Raw genomic sequence first — 27,230 nt, 5'->3', positions numbered from 1 at the left:
CTCTGTATGACAGAACCAGCCCACCAGCCCACCGGTCCTTCTGGCATTTGTCAGAAGTGCCAGATGGGCAGATGGGCAGTTCAGCCCTGCCCTGAGATCTGAGCTTTGAGTCCACTGGCCAACTTGTAGTGCATAACTGTCTCCGAAGGTTCCTCATAAACTAGACAAGGCCACTGTTTTAAATTGATGGTCACTTCTGTTAGACCTGCATATATCCTCTAGTATACTGTACTGTATAAAGGGTATGTATCATGTTATCTATTACTCAGTATCTCTTGTATAGAGGAAAGACCTTTATGTCCAAGTCTGACTCATTTTTGATGATGAATATAAAAATGTCCTAACAAAGGGCGTAATTTATGTTTGGATGGAACTGAACAGCCGCAAAGGGAGCAGGAGGCATCTGAAGGAGATAGATGCCTCCTGTTTGCATTTGCGAGATCCGAGTGCTGCATCTGAAGATGCAGCCCTAGATCACGCCGCGATTTGCGATGGTTTTAGGCACCAGCCATCCTGCATTTGCTGAAGCTTACTCAGGCTGGCCATTGGGTCTGGACACCCGGGTCCAGGATGTGTGCGATGCAGATCATGGACCAGTTATGCCTTTAAAATGTGGGTGACGCGTCCCCGTTTTGAAGAACACTGCCGGGTACCACCTCCCAAACGCTGCAGCATGTCAATCATGCTGAGGCTGACAGGGGGAGTAAGCGATATTGCAAGATCCGTTGTGCACATGCGCAGCCCCACACCATTGTATTTGTACGTGAACCATTTGGTTTGCATACAAATATGAATTAGGCACAATATCTCCAGGGATTATGTCTGTTTTGCACCCTATATTTGAGAGAGGGTTTATTTCTAGCAGGTGAAGGGAGTGTCTATAATTGTATATGGTTATGTTGTGAGTGCTATAATTACTGTATCATTTTGCAATTGGAACCTGGGACAAATGTAAAACTTTGGAAAAATATAAATGTATAATGCTGAGTACTTTCCCTTTTTTGCAGCTTTTACTAATGTAATCTTACTTTCTCTTACGTCCTAGAGGATGCTGGGGTCCACATTAGTACCATGGGGTATAGATGGGTCCACCGAGCTCCTCCCTCTATGCCCCTCCTACCAGACTCAGTTTAGAAAATGTGCCCGGAGGAGCTGGTCACAGCTAGGGCAGCTCTCCTGAGCTTTCCTAATTGAAGTTTAGTTTAGTTTTTTATTTTACAAGGAGGCTGCTGGCAACAGCCTCGCTGCAGCGTGGGACTAGGGAGGGGAGCAGTGTCCGCTCTGCGGGGTCTGAGCCACTGACTCTGCTGACTGGACACTGAGCTCCAGATGGGCTGATCGGTCTCCGCCGCAGGGGAACCGCTCACCCCAGCAGCATGCCGCCGACCCCTTACAGAGCTGAAGCAGTGGTGAGTTAGTCACCGACCCCCCCTAGCAAGCGGGGGACTGGTGTGAAGATGGCGGCAACAGGGGATGGAACGCGGTATTAACTGCGCTCCCGGATGGTACCAGAGGCACACTGTGCGGCGCTGTGAGGGGCCCCCTGGGCCAGCGCTTACCCCTCGCACTGGTCAGCAAGCCTGTCGGGCCCCAGGGATCCCAGCCAGCACAACTCCTCAGACCAGTTTTAAATCCAGAAGAGCGGGAAGGCAGCGCCATGAAGGGGGCGGAGCTTCTCCTCAGAGCAGACCCTGCAGCATTCCAGCGCCATTTTCCTGCATGCTGATAGCTGAAGGAAGATCCTGGTCCCTCCACAGCAGCTCCAGATTACTGTAACATGGTACCAGGGGGTTGCAGAAGGGAGGGGTGGCTGACTGTTTGACTGTGTGCCCTATTAAGGAGCACAAGTCAGCCCTGATAGGGGGTTTTCTCCTTGTGTAAAGTGTTGGTGTAGGTTGCAGTGGCGCACCCAGGGGGGGTTTCCGAGCACCCCAAAAAAAACTCCAGTAAAAAAAAAAATTTTTTTTTTTTTTTTTAGCTGCATGAGTATTATTAATGGCTGTAAAGACGGCGGTAGCCGAAACAGCTGTAGGGAGACCCGGCTGGGTCTGATGTGTATCCCCAGCATGATTCAGGATACGTAAGATTTACATGACTGATGGAATTGTATTTCCAAGCTGCTATTTTGCACTATAAATTTGTCACTTTATCCGAATTGGCATAAAACGTACTTTTTGGACATTTAAGGAGTGCTGGTTTTCTTCTACAACATAAGCCCCAATTGGAGCCTCATGGTGTGGCAGTGTTTAATCTATATATATATATATATATATATATATATGCATGTTTAATATGCTATGTATATGTGTATATGTATGTGTGTGTGTGTGTGTCTATATATATATATATATATATATATATATACACACAGTTTATATATGGGGTGGTCTTCAGTATGCCGACTGACGGGATCCCGGCGCACAGTATACCGGCGCCGGGTTCCTGACAGCCGGCATACCGACAATTGTTCTACCTCCTGGAGGGAGAATAAAATAGCGCGCCACCGTGCCCGTAGCGTGGCGAGCGCAGTGAGGCCGCAAGGGGCTCATTTGCACTCGCCACACTGTCGGTAAGCCGGCGGTCAGGCTCCCGGCGCCGGTATGCTGGTCGCCGGGAGCCTGTCCGCCGTCATACCATAGTGAACCCTATATATGTGTAGATATGTATATAATTATATATATATATATATATATATATATTTATACACACACAGACACACTGGTTTTATGGACCCAGCATATACTGGGTCACCTCAGTCCCCACCCCCGTGATTGGCTCCACCCAGTTCTGGAAACCCCCCCATGCAAATCCTGCATTTGCCACTGGGTTGGCTCCAATCTCTGTCTCTCTCTTGCCATTCTTGGGGGGGAAACTCTGTCTTACCCCATCCTGTGTGTGTGTGGTGATTTTGGTGGTCACCAGCAGCAATGTCCAGGGATACAGTGTCAAATGCTACAGAGGATTTGTCCTCACAGGATGATCCCATTCAGAGGCGGATTGGCCATAGGATCTACAGGGAAGATTCCCGGTGGGCCGGTGTACCCTCGGGGCCTGTTTTGTTTGAGGACATGTGGTCCTATTTATAGACATAATGAATAAGATGCCAAACAATTTGCATATATGAAAATTACTTTGCCACTTAGCCTGTGATTGCAGATGATCTAGTGTATGCTCTGTCTGCCTGCTTGGCTGACATATAAGATTGAGTGAATAGTGATTGGGATATGGTTGGTGTAATAAGCAAGAAAATATATCTTTCTAAAGATTTATATAGTTTCCTAAATTCTGAAGGTGTATCATATAATGTGCTCATAATATTTAATTTTATTTCCTTTTAACTTCCCCTTGATGCTGGAGCTCCCCACTATCTGGAAAGTCTTGGGGGGGAAGGGGTGGGGAAGGGGGGGGGGGGTGCTGCTGCCGCCATGGTCCTTGGCTAGACCTTACACCTCTGGTGCTGTCCATGTGGGGCCACTAGTACAAATTTTTCCAGGGCCGCTTTTTGTTCCCAATCCGCCCCTGATCCCATTCCATGTAATCAGGTTAGCACTGGTTTAGCACAGATTCCATCAAGGGAACCAAAATTGTTTTCCTCTATCAAGACTTGGATTTCTCAGATTTCTGACAGGGTTGCCAGTAATGAGTCAGCAACCCAGGTATTGCAGTCCTCTATGGCTGTATGGCCCTTGTCAGGTACCTCGGGTCACCCCACTGTATACCCCCACAAACGTGCGCTTGTGCAGGTAACACAGGACGACACGGATACCGATTCTGACACTACAGATGGTGATGGGGATGTATTGCGGGGGTCCGCATCTCTTGCTAGGGGGGTACAGTTGTTGATAGAGGCTATCAGGGATGTGTTAAATATTAATGATACCACACCTGAGCAGGTTGAGGAGGCTTTCTTCACTGAAAATAAGAAAGCCTCGCTAACCTTCCCTGCGTCAAAAGAGCTGAATGCTATATTTGGAAAGGCCTGGGTGAATCCTGAAAGGAAGTTTCAGATTCCTAAGAGGATTCTGGTAGCTTTTCCTTTCCCTGAGCAGGATAGGAAAAAGTGGAAAACCCGCTGTATCCAGACTCTCAAAGAAGGTGGTTTTACCGGTACCGGGATCTACCGCATTAAAGGAGCCGGCAGATAGGAAAAACAAGTTTTATGGTAAGAACTTACCTTTGTTATAACTCTTTCTGTGAGGTACACTGGGCTCCACAAGGAATGGACAATGGGGTGTAGAGTAGGATCTTGATCCGAGGCACCAACAGGCTCAAAGCTTTGACCTTCTTCCCAGAATGCATAGCGCCGCCTCCTATATCACCCCGCCTCCCTGCACAGGATCTCAGTTTTTAGTTAACCAGTCCAATGCAGTAGCAGGAAAAGAGATGACAATAGTTAGTAGCCACAACACCGCATTCTCACGACAGGAGACGTGTCAGCGGCTAATGCCATACCAGCCCAAAGAAGCTAAGTGCGTCAGGCTGGGCGCCTTGTGGAGCCCAGTGTACCTCGCAGAAACAGTTTTAACAAAGGTAAGTTCTTACCATAAAACTCGTTTTCTGCTGCGGGGTACACTGGGCTCCACAAGGAATGGACAATGGGGATGTCCTAAAGCAGTTCCTTATGGGAGGGGACGCACTGTAGCGGGCACAAGAACCTGGCGTCCAAAGGAAGCATCCTGGGAAGCGGCAGTATCGAAGGCATAGAACCTTATGAACGTGTTCACAGAGGACCACGTAGCCGCCTTGCACAATTGTTCAAGGGTCGCACCACGTTGGGCCGCCCAAGAAGGTCCAACAGACCGAGTAGAATGGGCCTTAATGTGATCAGGAGCAGAGAGACCAGCCTTCACATAAGCATGTGCAATCGCCATTCTAATCCATCTGGCCAGAGTTTGCTTGTGAGCAGGCCAGCCCCGTTTGTGAAACCCAAACACAACAAAAAGAGAATCAGATTTCCTAATAGGAGCAGTTCTCTTCACATAGATACGGAGAGCCCGTACCACATCCAAAGACCGCTCTTTGGGAGACAGATCAGGAGAAACAAGTGCCGGAACTACAATCTCCTGATTAAGGTGGAACGAAGAAACCACCTTAGGTAGATAGCCGGGACGAGTCCTAAGAACTGCCCGGTCATGGTGAAATATCAGATATGGGGAACTACAGAACAAGGCACCCAAATCCTACACTCTTCTAGCTGAAGCAATAGCCAGCAGAAACACCACCTTAAGGGAAAGCCACTTAAGGTCAGCTGAACCAAGAGGTTCAAACGGAGACTCTTGTAACGCCTCCAAAACCACCGACAAGTCCCAAGTAGCCACAGGCGGGACATAGGGAGGATGGATACGCAACACGCCCTGAGTAAAGGTATGCACATCAGGTAAGGTCGCAATTTTTCTCTGAAACCACACCGACAAGGCAGATATTTGAACCTTGAGGGAGTCCAGACGCAGGCCTAAGTCCAGGCCCTGCTGAAGAAAAGCTAACAACTTGGCTATACTAAACTTGGAAGCATCATAATCGTTAGATGCGCACCAAACAAAGTAAGAATGCCGGTTTCCGGGCCCGCAACATAGTTTGAATGACCGCCTCAGAAAACCCTTTAGCCCTTAAGACGGAAGCTTCAAGAGCCACGGCGTCAAAGACAGCTGGGCTAGGTCCTGGTAGACACAGGGGCCCTGAACGAGGAGGTCTGGGCGTTGTGGAAGTAGAATTGGACGCTCTGACGATAGGCCTTGCAGGTCTGAGAACCAGTGACGTCTGGGCCACGCTGGAGCTATGAGAAGCAGAATTCCTTTTTCTTGCTTGAACTTCCGAATTACCCTGGGCAGGAGTGACACCGGAGGGAACACTTACTGCAGCCGAAACCTCCACGGTACCGCCAGTGCATCCACGAATGCTGCTTGAGGATCCCTTGTCCTTGCTCCGAAGACCTGAACCTTGTGATTGTGTCGAGACGCCATCAGATCTACGTCTGGAAGGCCCCACCTTTCCACTAGGAGTTGAAACACTTCTGGATGGAGGCCCCACTCGCCGGCATGCATGTCCTGATCACTGAGAAAGTCCGCTTCCCAATTCAGGACTCCCGGAATGAATATTGCTGATATGGCTGGTAGATGGCGCTCTGCCCACTGTAGAATCCGTGAGACTTCCTTCATTGCTAGGCGACTTAGAGTGCCGCCTTGATGATTTATGTAAGCCACTGTGGTGGCATTGTCCGACTGTACTTGAACAGGACGGTTCTGAATTAAATGCTGGGCTAGGTTCAAGGCATTGAAGACCGCCCGCAACTCCAGAATATTGATCGAGAGGAGGGACTCCTCCTTGGTCCACCGCCCCTGAAGGGAGTGTTGCTCCAGCACCGCGCCCCAACCTCTTAGACTGGCATCTGTCGTCAACAGGACCCAGTCGGAACTCCAGAACGGACGGCCCCTGCACAGTTGTTGGTCCCGGAGCCACCAGAGCAGCGACAGACGGACCTCCGGAGTCAATGAGATCATTTGAGACCTGATCCGGTGAGGCAGGCCGTCCCATTTGGCTAGAATCAGCCTCTGGAGCGGGTGGGAGTGAAATTGAGCGTACTCCACCATGTCGAATGCTGACACCATGAGTCCCAGCACCTACATCGCCGAATGTATCGACACTTGCGGACGAGATAGGAAGCAACAAATCCTGTCCTGAAGTTTCAGGACTTTCTCCTGAGACAGGAACAACCACTGGTTGTGAGTGTCCAATAGTGCTCCCAGATGCACCATGCTCTGAGCAGGGATCAGGGATGACTTCTTCCAGTTGATGAGCCACCCTTGGGCTTGCAGAAACCGGACCGTCACATCTAGATGACGCAGGAGAAGTTCTGGGGAATTTGCCAGGATTAACAAGTTGTCCAGGTACCACCGTCATCACCGCCATGACTTTTGTAAAGACTCACGGAGCCGTTGTTAAACCAAAAGGTAACGCCCGAAACTGGTAATGGCAGTTGCCAATCACAAATCTCAGGTATTGCTGATGAGACACTGCTATAGGAATATGCAGGTAAGTATCCTGTATATCCAGGGAGACCATGAAGTCCCCAAGTTCCAAGGCCAGAACTATAGAGCAAAGGGTTTCCATCCGGAACTTGGAAACCTTTACAAACCTGTTCAATGCCTTGAGGTTCAGAATGGGCTGGGAGGACCCATTCGGTTTCGGGACTAGAAACAGCGGAGAATAGTACCCCCGGCCCCTCTGCGCAAGAGGCACCTGTACTACGACTCCTGTATTCAGGAGGGTCTGTACTACCGAATGTAGAGTGTTTGCCTTTCTCTTGTCCAGCGGGACATCTGTCTGGCAAAATCGATCAGGGGGTCGGTTTTTGAAGGCTATGGCGTAACCTCGAGTGACGACTTCCTGTACCCAGGCATCTGAAGTGGTCTTCAACCATTCCTGGGTATACCCTAGAAGCCGGCCCCCCACCCTGGGATCCCCCAGAGGGAGGCCCGCCCCGTCATGCGGCAGGCTTATCTGTCTTGGAAGCTGGCTGACGGGCCGCCCAGGCTCTTTTGGGCTTAGGCTTACCAGGTTTGGAAGTGCGGGCCTGCTTGTTGTACGCATTACCTTTTGCTTTACCTGAAGGACGAAAGGGGCAAAAGGAAGTACCTTTAGCCTTCGACACAGAAGGAGCAGTACTTGGCAGACAGGCAGTTTTGGCAGTAGCCAAGTCAGCCACAACCTTATTTAAATCCTCCCCAAACAGAATATCTCCCTTAAAAGGGAGTACCTCCAGGGTTTTTCTAGAGCCCAGATCCACAGACCAGGATCTCAGCCACAATATCCGGCGAGCCAGGACTGACGTAGTAGAGGCCTTGGCTGCCAGGATACCGGCATCAGAAGCCGCCTCTTTAATATAACGAGAAGCTGTGACAATATAAGACAAGCATTGTCTAGCATGGTCAGAGGAGATTTCAGCATCTAATTCCAAGGCCCATGCTTCAATGGCCTCTGCAGCCCAAGTAGCTGCAATAGTGGGCCTTTGTGCAGCACCTGTGAGGGTGTAAATCGCTTTCAGACAACCCTCCACACGTTTATCCGTAGGCTCTTTTAGAGACGTGACTGTGGTGACCGGTAGAGCTGAGGAAACCACCATCCTAGCCACATGTGAGTCCACTGGAGGAGGCGTTTCCCAATTCTTAGACAGCTCTGGCGCGAGGGGATAGCGAGCCAGCATCTTCTTTTGAGGCACAAACTTCGTACCCAGGTTTTCCCAGGGTTCCTGACGTATATCAATTAGGTGGTCAGAGTGAGGTAAAACTTGTTTAATCACCTTCCGACGCTTGAACCTATCTGGTTTCTTAGGAGGAATGGATGGCTCGGGATCATCCGTAATCTGTAAAATTAACTTAGTAGCCTCCAAAAGATCAGAAACATCCACATGTGAACCACCCTCCCCATCAGCCGTATCTGAGTCAGAACCTGTGGGGTCAGTGTAAGTGCCGTCTTCATCTGACGAGGTGTCCGTGACAGCAGTGGATTGTGAGGAGATAAGCGCTCGCTTAGAGTAACCCTTGGACGTAGGCGAGCGACGGTCAGACTTCTTAGTAGTCAGGGACTGGTTCAACTTCTTTATTTGAGCAGATAAATCGTCCGCCCACGGCGGGTTAGCTGCAGGGACCACAAACGGTTGCACCGGCATTGAGGGTCCCATAGGGGGTGTTAGTTTATGAACTAGCGTATGCAGAAGTGTGGAAAAAGCGGCCCACGGCGGTCATTATTTGCCCCCGTCCCACTGGGGGGCAAGGAGCCCCCAGAACCAGAGCCCAAAGCTGCTAAATTCTCTTAGGGCTGCCTGGAGCAGCCCCTCTGTTAAGTGCCTGCTACTGCAGCACCAACTACAAAACTGAGATCCTGTGCAGGGAGGCGGGGTGATATAGGAGGCGGCGCTATGCATCCTGGGAAGAAGGTCAAAGCTTTGAGCCTGTTGGTGCCTCGGATCAAGCTCCTACTCTACACCCCATTGTCCATTCCTTGTGGAGCCCAGTGTACCCCGCAGCAGAAATTGATAATACTCTGAAATCAGTGTACACTGTTTCAGGAGCCATATTGCGTCCCACTATTGCTAGTGCATGGATTACAAGGCAATAGTGAAGTGATCGGCTGCATTGATGGAGGATTTGGATACGATGGATAGGGATGAATTTGCATTGTATTTACGCAACATTCATGATTCTGCAGGTTTCATGGTAGAATCCATGAAGGATCGGGTTCCATGGCTGCGGGAATTTTTTCCATGTCTGTTTCAGCTCGTCAGTGTCTGTGGCTCCGCCAGTGGTCAGCCGACACGGATTCCAGAAGAAGTGTGGAGTCGCTACCCTATACAGGCCAGGCTCTCTTTGGGGAAGCCCTAGACGCGTGGATTTCTACCGCTACAGCGGGTAAGTCTCCGTAGGCCAAGTCATCCAATACCTTCTTCAGGGGAGGTAAGGTTAAGTCCAAGAAACCTGCCGCTGCAGGTTCCCAAGAACAAAAGCCTGTTTCAGGTACCCCTAAGTCCTCCACATGATGGTGTACGGAAGGGCCTGGAGGTTGGCCCTGTGGGAGCGAGACTCAAACAGTTCAGTCAGGTCTGGGTCTCATCCGGCCTGGATCCCTGGGTGGTAGATATTGTCTCTCATGGATACAGGCTGGAATTACAAAGTCTCTCTTCTCATCGTTTTTTCAAGTCAGGCTTGCCAACTTTGTTGCAGGACAGCACAGTACTACAGGATGCTGTCCAAAAGCTGGTGGAGGCACAAGTCATTGTGCCGGTACCACCGCACATGCTGACAAAGGGTTACTATTCAAACCTTTTCGTGGTACCGAAACCAGATGGTTCGGTCAGGCCCATCCTGAACCTAAAATCATTGAACCCCTTTCTAAAGGAGTTCAAGTTCAAGATGGAGTCTCTCAGGGCGGTGATTTCAGGTCTGGAAGAGGGGGAATTCCTGGTATCCCTGGATACCAAGGATGCGTACCTTCACATTCCGATCTGGCTGCCACATCAGGCTTATCTCCGCTTCGCATTGCTGGACTGTCATTTTCAGTTCCAGGCCCTGCCGTTCGGCCTCTCCACAGCACCAAGGGTGTTTACCAAGGTGATGGCGGAGATGATGATGCTACTCCGAAAACAGGGTGTGAACATCATTCCTTATCTGGACGATCTCCTGATAAAGGCATCGTCCAGGGAAAAGCTGCTGCAATCCATTGTTCTCACAACATGGCTGCTTCAGAGTCACGAGTGGATTCTGAATTTTCCAAAGTCACATTTGGAACCAACCCGGAGATTGTCATTTCTGGGAATGATCCTGGATACGGAAGTACAGCAGGTGTTTCTTCCGCGGGACACGGCGTTGGTGATCCAATCCATGGTCCGGGATGTCTTGAAACCACCCCGGGTGTCGGTTCATCAATGTATTCGCCTATTGGGAAAGATGGTAGCCTCCTACGAGGCTCTCCAGTATGGGAGGTTTCAGCTCGGACATTCCAACTGGACCTCCTGGACAAGTGCTCAGGATCTCACCTCCACATGCATCAGAGAATTCGTCTGTCGCCAAGGGCGAAGATTTCACTCCTCTGGTGGCTCCAATTGCCTCACCTGCTGGAAGGCCGCAGTTTCGGGATTCAGGACTGGGTCTTGCTAACGACGGATGCGAGTCTCCAGGGCTGGGGAGCAGTCACTCAAGGGGTGACCTTCCAAGGAAGATGGTCAAGCCTGGAAGCCGGCCTGCCCATCAATATTCTGGAACTAAGAGCCGTCTACAACGCTCTTCTTCAGGCGGCCCCTCTTCTAAGAAACAGGGCCATTCAAGTACAGTCGGACAACGTAACAACAGTGGCTTACATAAACCGACAGGGCGGAACGAAGAGCAGAGCGGCAATGTCAGAGGTCACAAGAATACTCCTCTGGACGGAAAAGCATGCGTTGGCACTGTCGGCCATCTTCATTCTGGGAGTAGACAACTGGGAAGCAGACTTCCTCAGAGACACGATCTCCATCTGGAAGAGTGGGGTCTCCATCCGGAGGTGTTCAAGGAGGTAACAGATCTTTGGGGTCTACCCCAAATAGACATGATGGCCTCTCGTCTCAACAGTAAGCTTCGGCGTGTCTCCGTGGGTGTTCTAGTCAATGTACGTGTTTCCACCACTCCCACTCATCCCAAGAATCCTAAAGCTCATAAGGAGAACAAGGGTTCAAGCGATCCTCATTGCCCCAGACTGGCCAAGAAGGGCTTTGTACGCAGACCTTCTGGATCTACTGCAAGAAGAGCCGAGGCCTCTTCCTCTTCGGGAGGACCTGCTGCAGCAGAGGCCGTTCGCCTATCAAGACTTACTGCGGCTACGTTTGACGGCATGGAAGTTGAGCACCTGATTCTTGCTCGGAAGGGTATTCCAAAAGCAATGATTCCTACCCTCATTCAGGCTAGGAAAGGGGTAACGTCTAAACATTACCATCGTATTTGGAAGAAATATGTATCTTGGTGTGAGTCCAAGAAGTTTCCTGCGGTGGAATTTCAACTGGGACGTTCCTCCTCTTTATAAAGACAGGAGTGGTTATGGGACTGAGATTTCAGCTCTGTCCATTTTCTTTCAGAAGCAATTGGCTGCCCTCCCTGAGGTTCAGACGTTTTTGAAGGGAGTTCTGAATATCCAACCTCCTTTTATACTGCCTACGGAGCCTTGGGACCTTAACGTGGTGTTGCAGTTTCTCCAGTCGGATTGGTTTGAGCCTCTACAGGAGGTGGAGCTCAAATTTCTTACATGGAACTTTGTTGGCCTTAGCCTCTGCTAGGCGTGTCTCAGAGCTGGGGGCTTTGTCATGCAAAAGCCCTTACTTGATTTTCCATGAGGATAGAGCTGAGCTCTGGACTCGTCAGTAGTTCCTTCCAAAGGTTGTGTCGGCATTTCATATCAACCAACCTATTGTGGTGCCAGTGGCTCTTGACTCCTTGATTACTTCAAAGTCCTTGTATGTTGTGAGGGCTCTGAAGAGTTATGTGAAGAGAACTTCTCGTCACAGGAAGTCGGACTCTCTGTTTGTCCTATACAATCCCAAGAAAATTGGGTGTCCTGCTACTAAGCAGTCTATTTCTCGCTGGATTAGGTTCACTATCCAGCATGCCTATTCTACAGCAGGACTGCCGTGTCCAAAATCTGTTAAGGCCCACTCTACTTGTAAGGTGGGGTCTTCCTGAGCAGTTGCCCGGGTATCTCGGCAGTTCAACTTTGCCGAGCTACAACTTGGTTGGGGTCGAACACGTTTGCAAAGTTCTACAAGTTCGATACTTTGGCCTCTGATAATCTGAAGTTCAGTCAATCAGTTCTGCAGGAGCCTCCGCGCTCTCCCTCCCATTCTGGGAGCTTTGGTACATCCCCATGGTACTAATGTGGACCCCAGCATCCTCTAGGACATAAGAGAAAATAGGATTTTGGTACCTACCGGTAAATCCTTTTCTCGTAGTCCATAGAGGATGCTGGGCGCCCGCCCAGCGCGTCATTTTCCTGCTATTGTTATTTGGTTCAGTACCACTTCGTTTAGTTGAGTACTGCATTGTTACTTGGTAAGTAATGTTTCAGCCATTGCTGATTAGTTCAAGCTAGTTGTCTTGACGTGCCTTGTATGTGTGAGCTGGTATGAATCTCACCACTATCTGTGTTAAGTCCTTCTCTCGAAGTATGTCGTCTCCTCGGGCACAGTTTCTAGACTGCGTCTGGTAGGAGGGGCATAGAGGGAGGAGCCAGCCCACACTCTTAAACTCTTAAAGTGCCAATGGCTCCTAGTGGACCCGTCTATACCCCATGGTACTAATGTGGACCCCAGCATCCTCTACGGACTACGAGAAAATAATTTACCGGTTGGTACCAAAATCCTATTTTTCTAACTGCGCTTTGCTCAAGGACATGAATATAGCCTTGCCAATTCTATAGGGTGCTGCAATGAAAGGCAACAAAACATTGTTTAGACCTAAACATTGGTCCCAGAACATAAATGGTTTTTGTTTCAAATAAACTAGCTACTTAAGCACATATTCTTTATTTAAAGTAAACACATTATTATTTTAACACATACAGTTACTATAGAACTGAACATGAGTTATACATACTGTAGTAGTACTGTAGTAGTAGTAGTAGTAGTAGTAGTAGTAGTAGTACTACTACAAGGATTAACCCCTTCAGTTGTGACTTTATTTTAACTATGCAGACCTTCCAGGGTTGGTTTTTAAATTAACTACCTGATCATTGCTAGGGGTTTCATGTTCGTTGCCAGGGGTTTCATGCTCTGGGATTCTATACTCGTTGCCAAGGGTAAGGCCCATTGCCAAGGGGGTGTATTTTGCTGGCAGGCAAATCACCTCCACCTGCTCCCTCGTACTGCGCTTGGGGTGGGCAGAGTTTTTGGAATGATGCAGTTGCGTTGTGATGTCACAACGCAACCGTGTCATTCCGCAAAACTCCACCCCCCGAATGGAGTATGAGGAAGAAGGGAGAAGGAGCAGTGGCATGCCCTGGGAATCTTCCGAGATAGCCAGTCTCCCCAGTGAAGCTGGCACTCTGAGATTTTCCGGTCATGCCACTATACACTTGCCAATATATTGTTTGTACTGATGAACTATATATAGGCTGGACTATTGGCTCGTGTGTACATTCACAGGCATATCAAGTCGGCTGGACTGTGTCTGCCTGTATGCATAGGCAACCTGCTGACCATCCCATATCACAGCTGCAGGTATCGCTGACAATGACGTCACTACTGGTTCCTGTGGACAGGCATGTAGGGTGGTAGATTGGTAAGTGTATATGTGTAAGATTGTTTGTGCTTAAACCTTACCAATCTTTAGATTAGGTGGCCGATCCTCTGGTAAAGTGTGTAACCTTAACACATTTTGTCGTCTTGTCGGGGCTATGTAAACTAGAGATATGTGAACCCCATGCTATAGGTTTAGTTCTGGTTCCAGATCATCATTGTGTTTTGGATTTCTTTAATTTTTGTTAAAAAAACCCCTGCTAAAATAACCCTGCTAAAATAATATAATTTGGACTTATTTCCAATCATTTCCAATAGGTAATGGCACCTGCAATCACAAGGGAGGAACTTACAAGCAATCCAAAACACATGAGATTTGTTTTTTAAATACTAGAACCGAATTTGGCGTGATGACCCAAGCTTGGACTCGTGTCAGGCTGAACCCCAAAGTTCAGGTGTGTTCGGTTTGCAGCAAAACCAAACCACTCAGTTCTAATATGAACTGAGCTGACTCAGTCACTCCTATCCTATTGGTAATACTTGCTGCCAGAGCCGGAATAAGGGGGAGTATGTACCCCGGGCCCCCCTTTCTAAAAGGGCCCCCCCGCCGCCAGCCACAGATCGGATCTCTGTTAGCGATCTGACCTGCAGCACTGGCCTCCCGGACCCCGCGCGTATCCCTGTCGGTTGCCCTGGCAACTTAACAGCGCTGGCGCTTCATGAAGTAAGGGACAGCTGAGCGACGGCTCAGCTGTCCAATGGGTGAGAAGTAGTAGCAGCCTGCGGCTCAGTCACTGGCTGGGCGCGCAGGCTGCACGGAAGATGTGTGGAGCCAGAGGGGTTGCGTTGGGGAGCGAGCTGTAGCTGCTCTCCTGTCTCACCAGCAGCAGATCAAAAAGTAAGCTGGGTGTATTGTTTGTTGTTTTTTTTTATTTACCTGCTGCTGTGTTAAATTGTAATTTTTTGCTTTGTGTTGTGTTGTGTGTGTGTGTGTGTGTGTGTAATTATGTGTGTGTGGGTAATGTGTGTGTGTGTGTGTGTGTATATAGGTGTATATGTGTGTGTATATATATATATATATATATATATGTGCATGTGTAAACATATACTGTATATGCAGGTGTATGTATGTACATAGCACTCCTGGCGTCCAAGTAATACCACTATTGATGAAAGTGCCACACTAATAAAGGGCACTGAAACGTTGCCAAACTTATGCCTAAAACAGTGGTATTACTTAGACGCCAGGAGTGCTGCACCATTGGGACAATTGTGGATTTATTTGTGCGGCCACCCAGCGCAACACCCGGTGGGCAACCGCTGCAGCATTGTTCATGCAGGGGGAAAGCCAGACATCATGCCTTTGATATATATATATATATATATATATATATATATATATATGTTGGTATTGTGTGACCAGCGGTTTGGAGACCGCCGGTCACCATACCGAAGGTGGGATCTCAGCATTTAGATGCCCGGCAGGCTAAGTGGCAAGCTGCTCTGCGCTCGCCACAGGTTCTATTCCCACTCTATGGGTGTCGTGGACACCCACGAGTGGGAATAGTCCCTTCTAGTCGACATACCGACTCTAGGAATTGTGAAGGGAGTGAAATGTAGCCGTCGGTTTTGTAACCGGCGGTCTCCTGATCGCCGGTCACATAACTACATCCCATATTTTATATATATATATATATATATATATATATATATATTTGATCTCCCTACCTCTGTTAGGGGCCCCCTTGTTTAAAGCGCCCCGGGTCCCCCATAGCCTTAATCCGGCTCTGCTTGCTGCTGTGCTGCTGTCTGGCCAACACTGATCAATGTCAATGATCACACACTGCTCCACTGCTCCTTGTGCTGCACCAATAACCAGTGACACCTACCTGATTGCCATAACAGCCTCTGAGCTGAATGCCGCTGACCCATCAGCACCAGACAGAGTAGCACAGGCAGCCTTAGAACATGTGCTTGGTTCCTCAAGGCTGCACCAGTGCTCTCTGCAGAGGGTGCAAGCAGAAAATAAGCTTAACTGCTGCCTCTGGGCTGTTCTCAGGTTGATCGCAGGTCTTTAATTAAATAGCTCCAAACAACCCACAGCTAATTGAATATGCCTCTTAATGGCTCTACACACTGAGCGATTTTAACGTCCAACGATATTATCGATGGTCGATTTTTTTCATCAACGATTTTTGCCTACACACTGGACGATATCGATGGCCGATTTGAACGATATGACAGTACATACATCTATAGCGTCCAAACTGACTTGCATGTATAAACAAGGAAACTGTAGATCTGCGATGAACGACTGCGAGGCCACGCATCGTTCATCGTTGATGCATACACACTGAACGATATGAACGATTAATCGTTCATTTTTGAACGATATCGTTTATATCTATCATCGTTATCGTCAAGTGTGTAGGGCCCTTTAGTGTCAGATAGAAGCAATACTTTAGTTTAATTTTAAGTTATATTTATGTGACAAAATCCAAAATGTAAATAAGCTGAACCACAAACCTGTTTCACACGGACATTAGTTGATACAATTTGATTGACCTCATCCTTTAAAAACAGAAAAACAATGTTAGGTAATGAAAAGACAATAGAGCAAACCTGTTTTATAAATGATTGGATTAATTTGCCGTGATCGCCATACCACATTAATAAGCTGAATAAGCTGTAGTCCGACTGTTACCACAACTTTATCACTGAATGTGTCAACTGGACGAACAACTTTATTGTAGTTTTCAAAAAGGTCTCTAATCAGTCGCGATTCATCCTCATAGGAGAGCACATTTCCAGCTGCAGGGATAGAAATATTTTGAAAGAGTCAACTGAACTGATTCAGAGTTAAAACATTTTTAATAAATTCAAGTACTTGTATTTGCCTCTAATCTGGTTTAAAAATAGTTGGAAAATCAGCTTGTGAGTGATAGGGGATTGCTGGCCATTGTGGCCTGGATCTCCACATGTAGAAGAAAGATTGTGTTGGCATGTCTTTATTTAAATAACTGTGTCGATTTTAGTACAGATGGACTACAGGTCCCAGTGGACCCTGGATTTAAACTGTAGTGCTATAAGGGCCAGAATGCTCTGGCAGCTATGCGTATGCTGACAGGCACACCAGGGTCTCTGTTCCGTGATTGGCCACAGTGAAACATTGGACTCCCCAACGGTGATTAGTGCAAGTGGTGAGAGGTTAAATGAATCAGGGGGGACACGTCAACTACAGTTTTAAAGGTATATGTGGATGAAGAGCCCCACTTCTCCTCCCCAGCTAAGGGGATATAAAATGAAAAAACATAGGAAGACATCTGTTTTTATTTCACACAGGATGGGGGAGATCTGGCAATTAGATCACACCCCACCTGTGTAAAATTTCATTTGTTTGAGCAGTTGGGTGTCATTTACTGGTGATCACAGGCGATCACAAGGCAATAAATACTAGAGGGGCATATTGTTGAAAATGGGGATCTCCGCTTGTTTTTGTGTAAGTACGAGTATATAGGGATAAGGAACATTTATTGCCCTTCCCCATCTGTGGATATATAATCTTTCTGTAGTGCTAGGTGACACTGGTTGGTGATCATAAGTGATAATCAGCAGAAAACTACTAATAGGTTGCATTATTGGAAAGGGACTCCCCTATTTTGCATGTGGGTGCCCCTGAATTAATGGAAGCCAGGGTGGGAGAGATGCCCCCCCTTTCATGGACTGCCTTCAATTACTGCATTTAGGGGATTTTCACACTGATCAGACAAAATAATTTCTTTGGGATAATTATCTTCCAAACAAGCATGCCTCCAACTCTGCTTTAAAAAAAAAAATAAATAAATAAAGGTCTTGAAAGCTAGCTCCTATAGAGAAATGTTTTTAAACATCTACCATCATGGTTACTTGTCCCTTAATTGTCGCTGAACTATGGGCCTCTTCGATACTGGGGACTGTCCAAAATGCGGGCAACCATGCACGTCCTTTGTACATTGTAAATGGAACTGCCCCTTTAAGTAAATAATTTTGGCGCCTAGTCCAAAATTCTACATATACTCACTTGATGGAATACAACTCCCTAACTTCTGAATTGGTGGTTCTGTGAATCCTAGATTCAACCTTAAAACCGACCACTGGTTGTCAAATTTTTTTATTAATAGTCTTGTCGGTCATGCAGAAGTGTATCTTGCAGTATTGGATACAGAATTGCCCACATCCTTTCACTCTTTTTGCCAATAAATTATATTTTGTTTTCTCCATGGATTGGGTCGATTATTCTATAAATAACGAATCTAGTGTTGACAATTTTTTTAATATTTGGAAAGAATTTATCTCTTCTCTACCATCCCAGATTCACCATCAAATTCATTGCTGTTTCCATAATACCGCATGGTATAAGACTAGATTCTTTGCTGACGATCCTCCAGTCCTCTCGGATGATGTGACACCTCTGCTGTTGTAGACTTATTCCCTCCAGTTTTATAGCTCGGTGTTCTTATCTCCTGTGAATGGAGGGGGGGGCCTGCCAACCTGTTCTATTGATGTTATTTCCATTGACAATGTTTTCCCATGTGTTATTTATGGAACATCATTATGTCCAGCTATCCGATAGCAGCTGATATTATTCTCTGGTTTTATGTTCTGTATTGTTTTTGTTGGTACATCAATAAAAAAAGCATTTTTTCCAAAAATTCTATAATGTAGTGGAGCGCTGTCATGCTCAGTGACATCATCACACACTAACGTGACAATCTCATTGTTGGGCGCCCTCCTTCTCAGCTCCCAACCATTATTGATTAGCATTGGGGAGAAAGTAAGTATTTTTTTTTTTTTACAGCACCTTCGCTGTTGCTGACAAGCGGGACTAGTTATCCTCAATTATGATTATATGCAGACAGTCCTGCTTGTTGTCTGCAGGGGTAAAGAGATGCCAGCGCCACCTATTGAAAGACTCCAGGCTGTACCATGCTCTGTGCTATGAGATCTCAAAGTTTCTATTACAAGATGCAGCATGTCAATCACTTTGCACTCTAAGGGCACATACACAAAGGAGATGAAAAACAACAACCACCATTAAAGCCTGAACAAAACCTCATACCTCACTATTACTATTACCTCTCAAAAGTCTCCTGCAGCATTTCCGAAGCATGTATTATTTACCGAGCACTAGTGCTTCTGAATACTGCAGACAGTTACAGAATCAGAAATGATGCAAATCGGAGAGGGCTTACAAGAAAACAGATGTTTATTTGCCTACTTTATTTTTAAGACTATCAACAGCATAATGTATTTGATAGGCTTTATCAACTCTTGGTAAATGTGTAAAAATAAGACTGGTACAGTACATACAAGACCTTAAGATCTAGAAGCACTTTAGTTTTGCAGTGTACACATTATTCATGTCAAAAAAACAGAGAAACATAAAAAAAAATGATGCTGAAAAAGATCCAATTGGGTATTTTATCTGTCAATTTTACGCATTCTTGCCAATGGTCCCTAATTTCAAGGGGCAGTCCCAGTTTTTAATGTATTATACTCCCTGGACATTCCTGTCTGTGAAAATGTCCCTATATTTCAATATAGATCAACTGTTCCTTTTATTCTGTATAATAAATGTCATTTCCACTGTCTATTCTTATTCTTTGGGCTATGTCATTTACAATTTTCTTTAAAGATGAACATTTAAAATGTAAAAGTAATCCATTATATTATAAATATGTTATGTAAACATGTGATAAAATATATTATCGTACATGAAGATCTGTGTAAGTTATTACATACGCCTGCCTGACAGTGCATTGTCATTGGGAATTATTACAGATTTTGGAAATTATGAATTTACACTACTGTTTCTCTGCCAAGGGAGAATATTCTAAGTAGACAAAATAAATATCCATAAATAATGCAACATCCAAAGTATGTATTGGTCTTACACTAATTATTATGTGCCACAGAGAGTATAATGGAGATTGCCATTCTGAGATCTTACACTATATAGACACGATGTAAAATATTACATTAGTTTCTAGCTGTTATAATGAAGTTACACAATCAGTAGTGATGTATACACTATAGTGTATGATATATATCTAAGAACAGTCCACATAAAACACAATTACACATTATGGATCATTTGTATCTGAAAGGCAATCAACAGAATAGCCATACATTATAAAAGATCAATGGTATCTTAAACACAATCAACAGAACAGACATATACATTATAATAGAATAATAAAATATCTCAGATAAATTGTCCAAAAAATATGAAAATAATAAATGTACCTGACTGTAAGAGGAAAATAAGGCATGGAAAAATAAAATCCATTTCCTTCCTTTTCTCCCAGCTCTGTTACGCTTTGGTTTGAAGCCGGGAATGATGAAATTTCAGACTCTTGAAACTCGTCTGGAGTGTGGGACTGATCAGCTTCCGGTCCCAGAGGTTGGAATGGAGCTACTGGGCTATTATTGCTCTGCACCTGTTCACTAGGACAGCTGAGCTTCTCAGAGCTCTTACACATCATCCAGCAGTCATTTCTTTTGCAACTCATGGGTTCAAGTCTTGTTGCTAGAGTTTTCTGCTCACTCATATATACTAGATAATCTATGGGATGCAGTCAATTTACCTACAATCAAAATCCTGATGGTCAAAATACCGGCAACCATTGACTGATGGTTAAAATACCAACATGGTCATCATACAGACATTAAAAATGTTGACATGGTCAAAAAATCGACATGAGTTTTTCATGATTTTTTAATTGAAACCGATTTGTTAATACTTTACCATCCCAGTGGACCTTGAAGGGGAATATAATAGTCTGCCGAGCGCAGCGATGCACCGCATGCAAGGGGACACAGTACACTTATACGGTGTCCATGTCGACCTATGTTGACATACACACCCCCAAAAAATGAAAAACTTGTGTCTACTTTTTGACATGTCGACATTTTGATTGTCGTTATTTTGACCATGTCAGGATTTTGATTGTAGGTAAATCATACCGATCCCCAATCTATAACTTAGCTTTCATCTATACGTTTGTTTTCACATGCCCACAATTTTGGTAAGTGTATTGTTCCAAAGCAAGTACGTTTGTAAATTGAACAAACCATGTTGCAATGCAAGGGGTATAGATACATTTGTCTTTTTGCATGCAGGGTAGATGCTGACTACTTTTGTATATTGGGGGTCATTCTGAGTTGTTCGCTCGCTAGCAGATTTTCGCTGCCGTGCAAACGCTAAGCCGCCACCCTCTGGGAGTGTATATTAGCTTTGCAGAAGTGCGAACGCTTTCATCGCAGAATGGCTACAAAAAAAATTGTGCAGTTTTAGAGCAGCTCAAAACCTACTCAGCGCTTGCGATCACTTCAGACCATTAAGTTCCGGATTTGACGTCACAAACACGCAGCCACGTCTGCATTTTTCCTGGCACGCCTACGTTTTTCCGAACACTCCCTGAAAACGGTCAGTTGCCACCCAGAAATGCCCACTTCATGCCAATCACTCTGCAGCAGCCAGCGCAACTGAAAAGCATCGCTAGACCCTGTGTGTAACTACATCGGTCTTTGTAATAGTACGTCGCGCGTGCGCATTGCGCCGCATGCGCAGAAGTGCCATTTTTTAGCCTCATTGCTGTGCAGCGAACAAATGCAGCTAGCGATCAACTCGGAATGACCCCCATTGCCCACAAATACTGCACAGCTTTATTTTTACACTAATTTAGATTTAAGTGTGTACATGCCCCTCTCATATCTACAGTAAGTCTCTCTGTACATTTTACATCTGAACCACCTGCACTGCAACATGGTTTTAGCAAACTGCAAGGTTACTTGCTCTGTGTTTTACTCCCTGTTGAGATTCAGTCCCCAAATGATCCCAGTCTAGACAGCAGCAATACACAGACGGCAGACTGTTGTTTCAGACTGTTGCTATGCTATTTATACTTTAATTACACTTATCTACACCTGACAGCAGAACAATATTACCTTAGGAAAAAATGCAGGATTTCTAGAGTGGGGTTTCCAAATGCTTGGTTTTAGATCAAGTGTGGTCAGCCCATGAAGAGGACATAATTAGTACTTAACAAAATGCAGTGTAAATAATTATACTTCATACGTAATATAATCTGAAGGAGACAGAACTGACCTTTGTAAGCACACATTCGCCCACCTCATGCTAAGACACCTGCCTCTTCTTGCAGCAAGCTGCTCTCTGGTCTCTATGGTCTGGTGCACTGATTGAGAGCTCAGATCTACAAACACAGCGGACTTGGTAGGAGAAACCTCTTCCACTGGGCATAAGCAGCAGCTCTGTTCTATCCCTCCTACTCCATGATATGGCCGCAGCTCTACGAAAATTCTAGACACAGACAATTATGGTCATGATTCAAGCCTCTGGCCTGGTCAGGTACAGTCGGTTTCCAGGATACTACAACCCTTCTCTGGGTTTGCCTATATACCCTTGTTTTATCTCCAAGTATGTGAGATGCTATTTTGAATAAACACTCCTTAAGGACAACATACATATAAGCCTCTTTAAAATTAAAATAGACATGCCTGACATGTGATCATTGCATAGGTGTGCGCAGGGGGGGTGCCTGGTGCGCACAGGCACCCCCTAATGTCTGGCACCCCGATCTCACATTCCTGATGCAGCGATTGCTGAGCAGGCTGATTACTGTCCCCTCTGCGCTGCACCCTGCAGGACTGCATTACTGACCGGACGCCTGGGTTAATCAAGGGTGCCACTGCCACCGGCTTTCAAATTCCCAGCTCCACCTCCATGTACAAAAACAGTGTGATGTGATGTGATTACGTCATGCTGCTCGCACGCCCATCCGTCACACGCCTACCTCTCTCCTTCTATGCTATGCCAACGCCAGCCACTGATAAGGAGCAGCATGCAGCCAGCGTTACTCTTAGGAAGACAAATTCAATACTGGCAGGCGGTCGGCAGCAGCATTGACAGGTCACTTGTTTTTCCAGCAGCAGCAGTACTAGTCTGTGACTGTCAGTGTCAGTGAGTGACTGACTTGTAAGTAAGCTGCTGCAGCTTGCAGGGGAAAGAGAGGGGGAGCCAGACCAGGCTGAGGAGGAGCAGTGTAATTGCATGAGTGCCATCAGGGGTATTTGGTGCACACCACAACATCTGACAATGCATCTGCTTTATTAGGATTGGTACAAAGGTGGATATTTTATATGCGTTGACCATCAATAGATGGTGCTAGACACGCCCAAAAGGCGGTGCTAGACACACCCCTCCGACGGTGCACCCCCTAATAAAATGTGCTGCGCATGCCAGTGGATCATTGTAAAGGTGTGTACACACGGTGAGATCCTTGCTATGCCCGATTTTGACTATGCGATTTCCCTTGAACTCCCCCAGAGGCCAGATAGCACAGATAGTAAAGCTTTTGACTGTCTGTACTTTCGATTTTGTCTATGTACGATTTTGACTAAATGCCAATTTTGACTATACTTTGTACTAGATAGTACACTAGATATTCAAGATTGACTTGCCTGCAGTCTATCTAGCCTTGCGATACCCCACGGGAGTGCGCATTGAGATCGAATGGGTATCACAAGCTGACTAACACCTTGAGAAGTGCACTAACTTTCCTTAAGATTTTGACTATATAGTCAAAATCTTACAGATTTATCTCACCGTGTGTACACACCTTTATATAAACATCTCTCTGACTTTTGTTGTTGTAAAGGTCTCTTTCTAGAACTTCCAGTGCAGATCAGCACTATCTTGCACTGAGGGTCTAAGCAAGGAGGTCTACTTGGTCTAAGCAAGGAGGTAGCAAGTTTTGTGTAGCTGGATGTTCATTAATAGACTAAGGGGGGTATCCTATAAGCCGCGGTAATTTGCCGTATGATAAAAACGGGCTTTTAGCGATATTTTGGCTGATGGTCATTACCGGGCTATCCAATTATAGCCCTTTTTTTTCATGTGAAAAACTACCTGTTTTCATACAAAAACACATGGGATCCATGAAAAGCAGCAGACCTATGTGTTGTTACGGTAGTGATCATGGGAAAAATGGAAGCTTATCGGGAATTTGGTTTCACCTGCTGGAAGCAAAATCCCCAATCAGTGCTGATAGTCGGGGTTGAGTAAAATCCTCCAATAAGTGCAGACGGCCCCGGGTGAGTAAATTAGCCACAGTAAATTATTTGTGTAAGGGGTATTAGTATGTGATTCAATCTGAGCACTATCATCCAGGAGATATTTATTTTCCTCTTAAATTCAGACATTACTTTTTATTTTACTGGTCTCAGTTTATGAACTGATATAAATCAAGAATTTTACATCAAGTGTATAACTGATCCGTAAAAATAAAAAAAAGACAGTACTTTACTACGGATCAGACAAATATCTCTTGGAGCAAATGAATGAGGCTATTGTCTACGGATTATTGAATTGTGCTCCTTGTCATGAAAATTATTTTTAAATAGACTTCAGAAAATGTATTAATCGCCTAAATAAATGTAAACATAAAAAGAACTGGCTTTGTAGAATTGTCTTTTTATCTCAGGAGACCAATAGCGGAATCTTGATGGACAGAATCTCGACACATCTCGCCGGTAAGTATGGGGCACGGGGTTAGGGTCAGGCACTAGGGCAGTGGTTTACATTTTATTTTTGAGTCACGGCACCCTAGAGTATCAGAATGTTTTTCACGGTAACACTAGTCAAAAGTTTCATATTGAGAAATTCAGATTTTTTTTTAAAAATTAAGTAAATTGTTTTTATATGTCACCCTTAGGTTCCGTTATGTGGTGAGGGGCAGGATTCACTTCTGTTTATTCACATATTTTATGACTGGAAGCCACAAGCACTGGATTTGTCTATTACACTGAATGTAAAAAAATGTAATTGGTCTTGGGCCCTCATTCCGAGTTGTTCGCTCGTTAGCTGCTTTTAGCAGCATTGCACATGCTAAGCCGCCGCCTACTGGGAGTGAATCTTAGCATAGCAGAATTGCGAACGCAAGATTAGCAGAATTGCGAATAGAAATTTCTTTGCAGTTTCTGAGTAGCTCGAGACTTAGTCTGCCACTGCGATCAGTTCAGTCAGTTTCGTTCCTGGTTTGACGTCACAAACACGCCCAGCGTTCGCCCAGACACTCCCCCGTTTCTCCAGACACTCCCGCGTTTTTCCCAGAAACGGCGGCGTTTTTTCGCACACACCCATAAAACGGCCAGTTTCCGCCCAGAAACACCCACTTCCTGTCAATCACACTCCGATCACCAGAACGAAGAAATTTCTTTGTTAAGCCGTGAGTAAAAAAACAAACTTTTTAGCAAATTTACTTGGCGCAGGCGCACTGCGTACGTTGCTCATGCGCAGTTTGCGACTAATCGCTCCATTGCGAAAAAAACTAACGAGCGAACAACTCGGAATGAGGGCCTTGCTCCATTAACCCAGGGCATCCTTGCAAGTACCCCGATACACCCCAGTGTGCCTAGGCACACAGTTTGAGAACCACTGCACTAGGGGGAAGGTTAAGGTTAGGCTGTGAGGGTGGGGGAGGTTAGGGTTAAGTTACAGGCATAGACAGGGTTATGCTGTGGGAGGGGTGGGTTAGGAGTAGGGTTAGGGTACCAGTATCCGGTGGGATTTTGGCCATCGGGATTCTGCTGCCGGTCTTCTGATGGGTTTCCGTAACCAACCCTGTTGCTTTACTCATTTAATTGTGTCACTGTTAAATGAACATGTCCTTATAACAGTCGACCTATGCTTGTCCGGCCATGCTTACTCGATCTTATCTCCTCCCAAAAAACAGAGGTATATTTTAAATTCCCCTTTATGTTTTTATTTTTATTTCAAGTTATTTGATCTTGTTAATGCTTATGAAAAAATAACTGTATGATTTATGATTACAGACTAATGGATGACAGACCATGAACTCTTCTTCGTCTATTGTGGAACAGTGGATAGCATTGTAGCCTTCCATTATATACAGACGTAGCCGCGCTCATCTATTGTGCAGCTATTTGCACTAGCCTGCAAGTACATGTGCGTATATTCGCACTTGCAGCCCATAAACATTGCATTGTCGCACTCGGACACACCCAGTCATTGCTGCAATGCATGTGCATGTGCATATGTATCATGGCAACAATGAGAGTGGTTATTTCTGTACATACTACATACAAAAATAGGAATGATAATAATAGTCCAACATCCATTTTGTAAACAGCCATGATTATTACAGTGACGTATCTATAATGGGTGCATCCATTTTTATCAATACTTACCTCTCCAAAGTCTCCCGCTGGTGGCAGCAGCACAAATCACTGTGAAAATGGCGCTCCAGCCATTTTCCTGGCATTTTACGCATGCACAGTAGGAAAATCACCGGGAAAATGGCTGCTGCACCATTTTCCTTGAGACTGAGCATGCACACTAAGCTCTGGGGCAGCACTAGGGTCTTCTAGTGACCCTAGTGCCCAGAGTCTCTGCAAGGAGGGGGCCCAGATAGAGTCTGCACACTGTGTTGTTCTGGAGTCTGGTAATATATGCCATTTTAGATACAACCATACCCTGTTCACCCACTCCTGAACATTTTAGGAAGAAGATTGTTTCTAGGCTTTGGCTAATTGGTATAAATCAATGCTAGCAATATATAAAATCAATTTGTTAATATTTTTAGGCATCTGTCAGACTGAGGCACACATGAGCATGTTAGCCAGGGCAAGAGAGAGAGAGAGAGAGAGAGAGAGAGAGAGAGAGAGAGAGAGAGAGAGAGAGAGTCTAAGGTTCTTACCGAGTTGATTAATGATTGGACTATCACCCAGAAGGTGGTGATAGGCTTTTTCTGTCATATTTGATGGACTTGTTCACCTATGTGGCCACACTCCCACCAACATTGGTCAGACAAAGTAGGGTATGCAGTACACATTGTAGGCATTCTTTTTAATAGACACACTGATAGAACAGTTTAAAATTGTGGATCTAATAACTGCCCATGTTTCATCCCCAAAAGGAGAGTCGAGGTCTGATTTCCATGCTACTATACTTCATGGGGAGTCAAGGGGTGGAAAGTCCAGAACCAGAATTGAAAAATACAGATAGACAATGGAGTTCCTTACCATGGGCTGCTAAATACAGAGCCAATCTATGGGCATGGAAACTGCTGGTTTTGAAGATACTGGTAAAGCAGGAGTGGGCAAATGGCTTTTGGCCTGGATTTCTGCAAAAGACTGTGTAGGGAACCTACCCAAGATATGGTGGAACTGGGTGATGCCAGCGGCAGCCACACAGAAGCTATGTTGTAGAACTGACCTGGAGGAAATGAAGGGTGATGCCTCAGAGGCGTCTTGGGGGAAGGATATTCAGAGAGGGTGTATTTTATATTAAAGGTGTCCCAGGTAGAAAGCGTAAGAGCAATGGTAGAAACTGAGACAGTGGTCTGGGGTCTAAGAGGCCGCAGAAGCAAAGGAAGATGGGATACCGAGTACACCCCAA

General features: G+C 45.8%; 1 protein-coding gene across 1 annotated transcript in view; it reads right to left on the bottom strand.

Annotated features, from left to right (window-relative positions):
* The window catches only part of LOC134944663 (acetylcholine receptor subunit alpha-1-B), a 67,862-nt gene extending 47,705 nt beyond the window's left edge, over positions 1–20,157 (bottom strand). The window contains exons 1-3 of the mRNA XM_063933424.1: positions 20,036–20,157; positions 16,416–16,561; positions 16,277–16,321 (exon numbers count right to left, since the gene is read on the bottom strand). Coding sequence (XP_063789494.1) covers positions 16,277–16,321; positions 16,416–16,561; positions 20,036–20,078 — 234 coding nt within the window. The 5' untranslated portion in view covers positions 20,079–20,157. The remainder of the gene's footprint in view (positions 1–16,276; positions 16,322–16,415; positions 16,562–20,035) is intronic.
* Positions 20,158–27,230: the final 7,073 nt, after the last annotated feature.

Source organism: Pseudophryne corroboree, chromosome 7 (assembly GCF_028390025.1).
Source record: "Pseudophryne corroboree isolate aPseCor3 chromosome 7, aPseCor3.hap2, whole genome shotgun sequence".
In the NCBI taxonomy this organism is placed as follows: domain Eukaryota; kingdom Metazoa; phylum Chordata; class Amphibia; order Anura; family Myobatrachidae; genus Pseudophryne; species Pseudophryne corroboree.
Note: the sequence above shows the minus strand (reverse complement) of the source record. Positions and strands in the feature narration are given on the sequence as shown.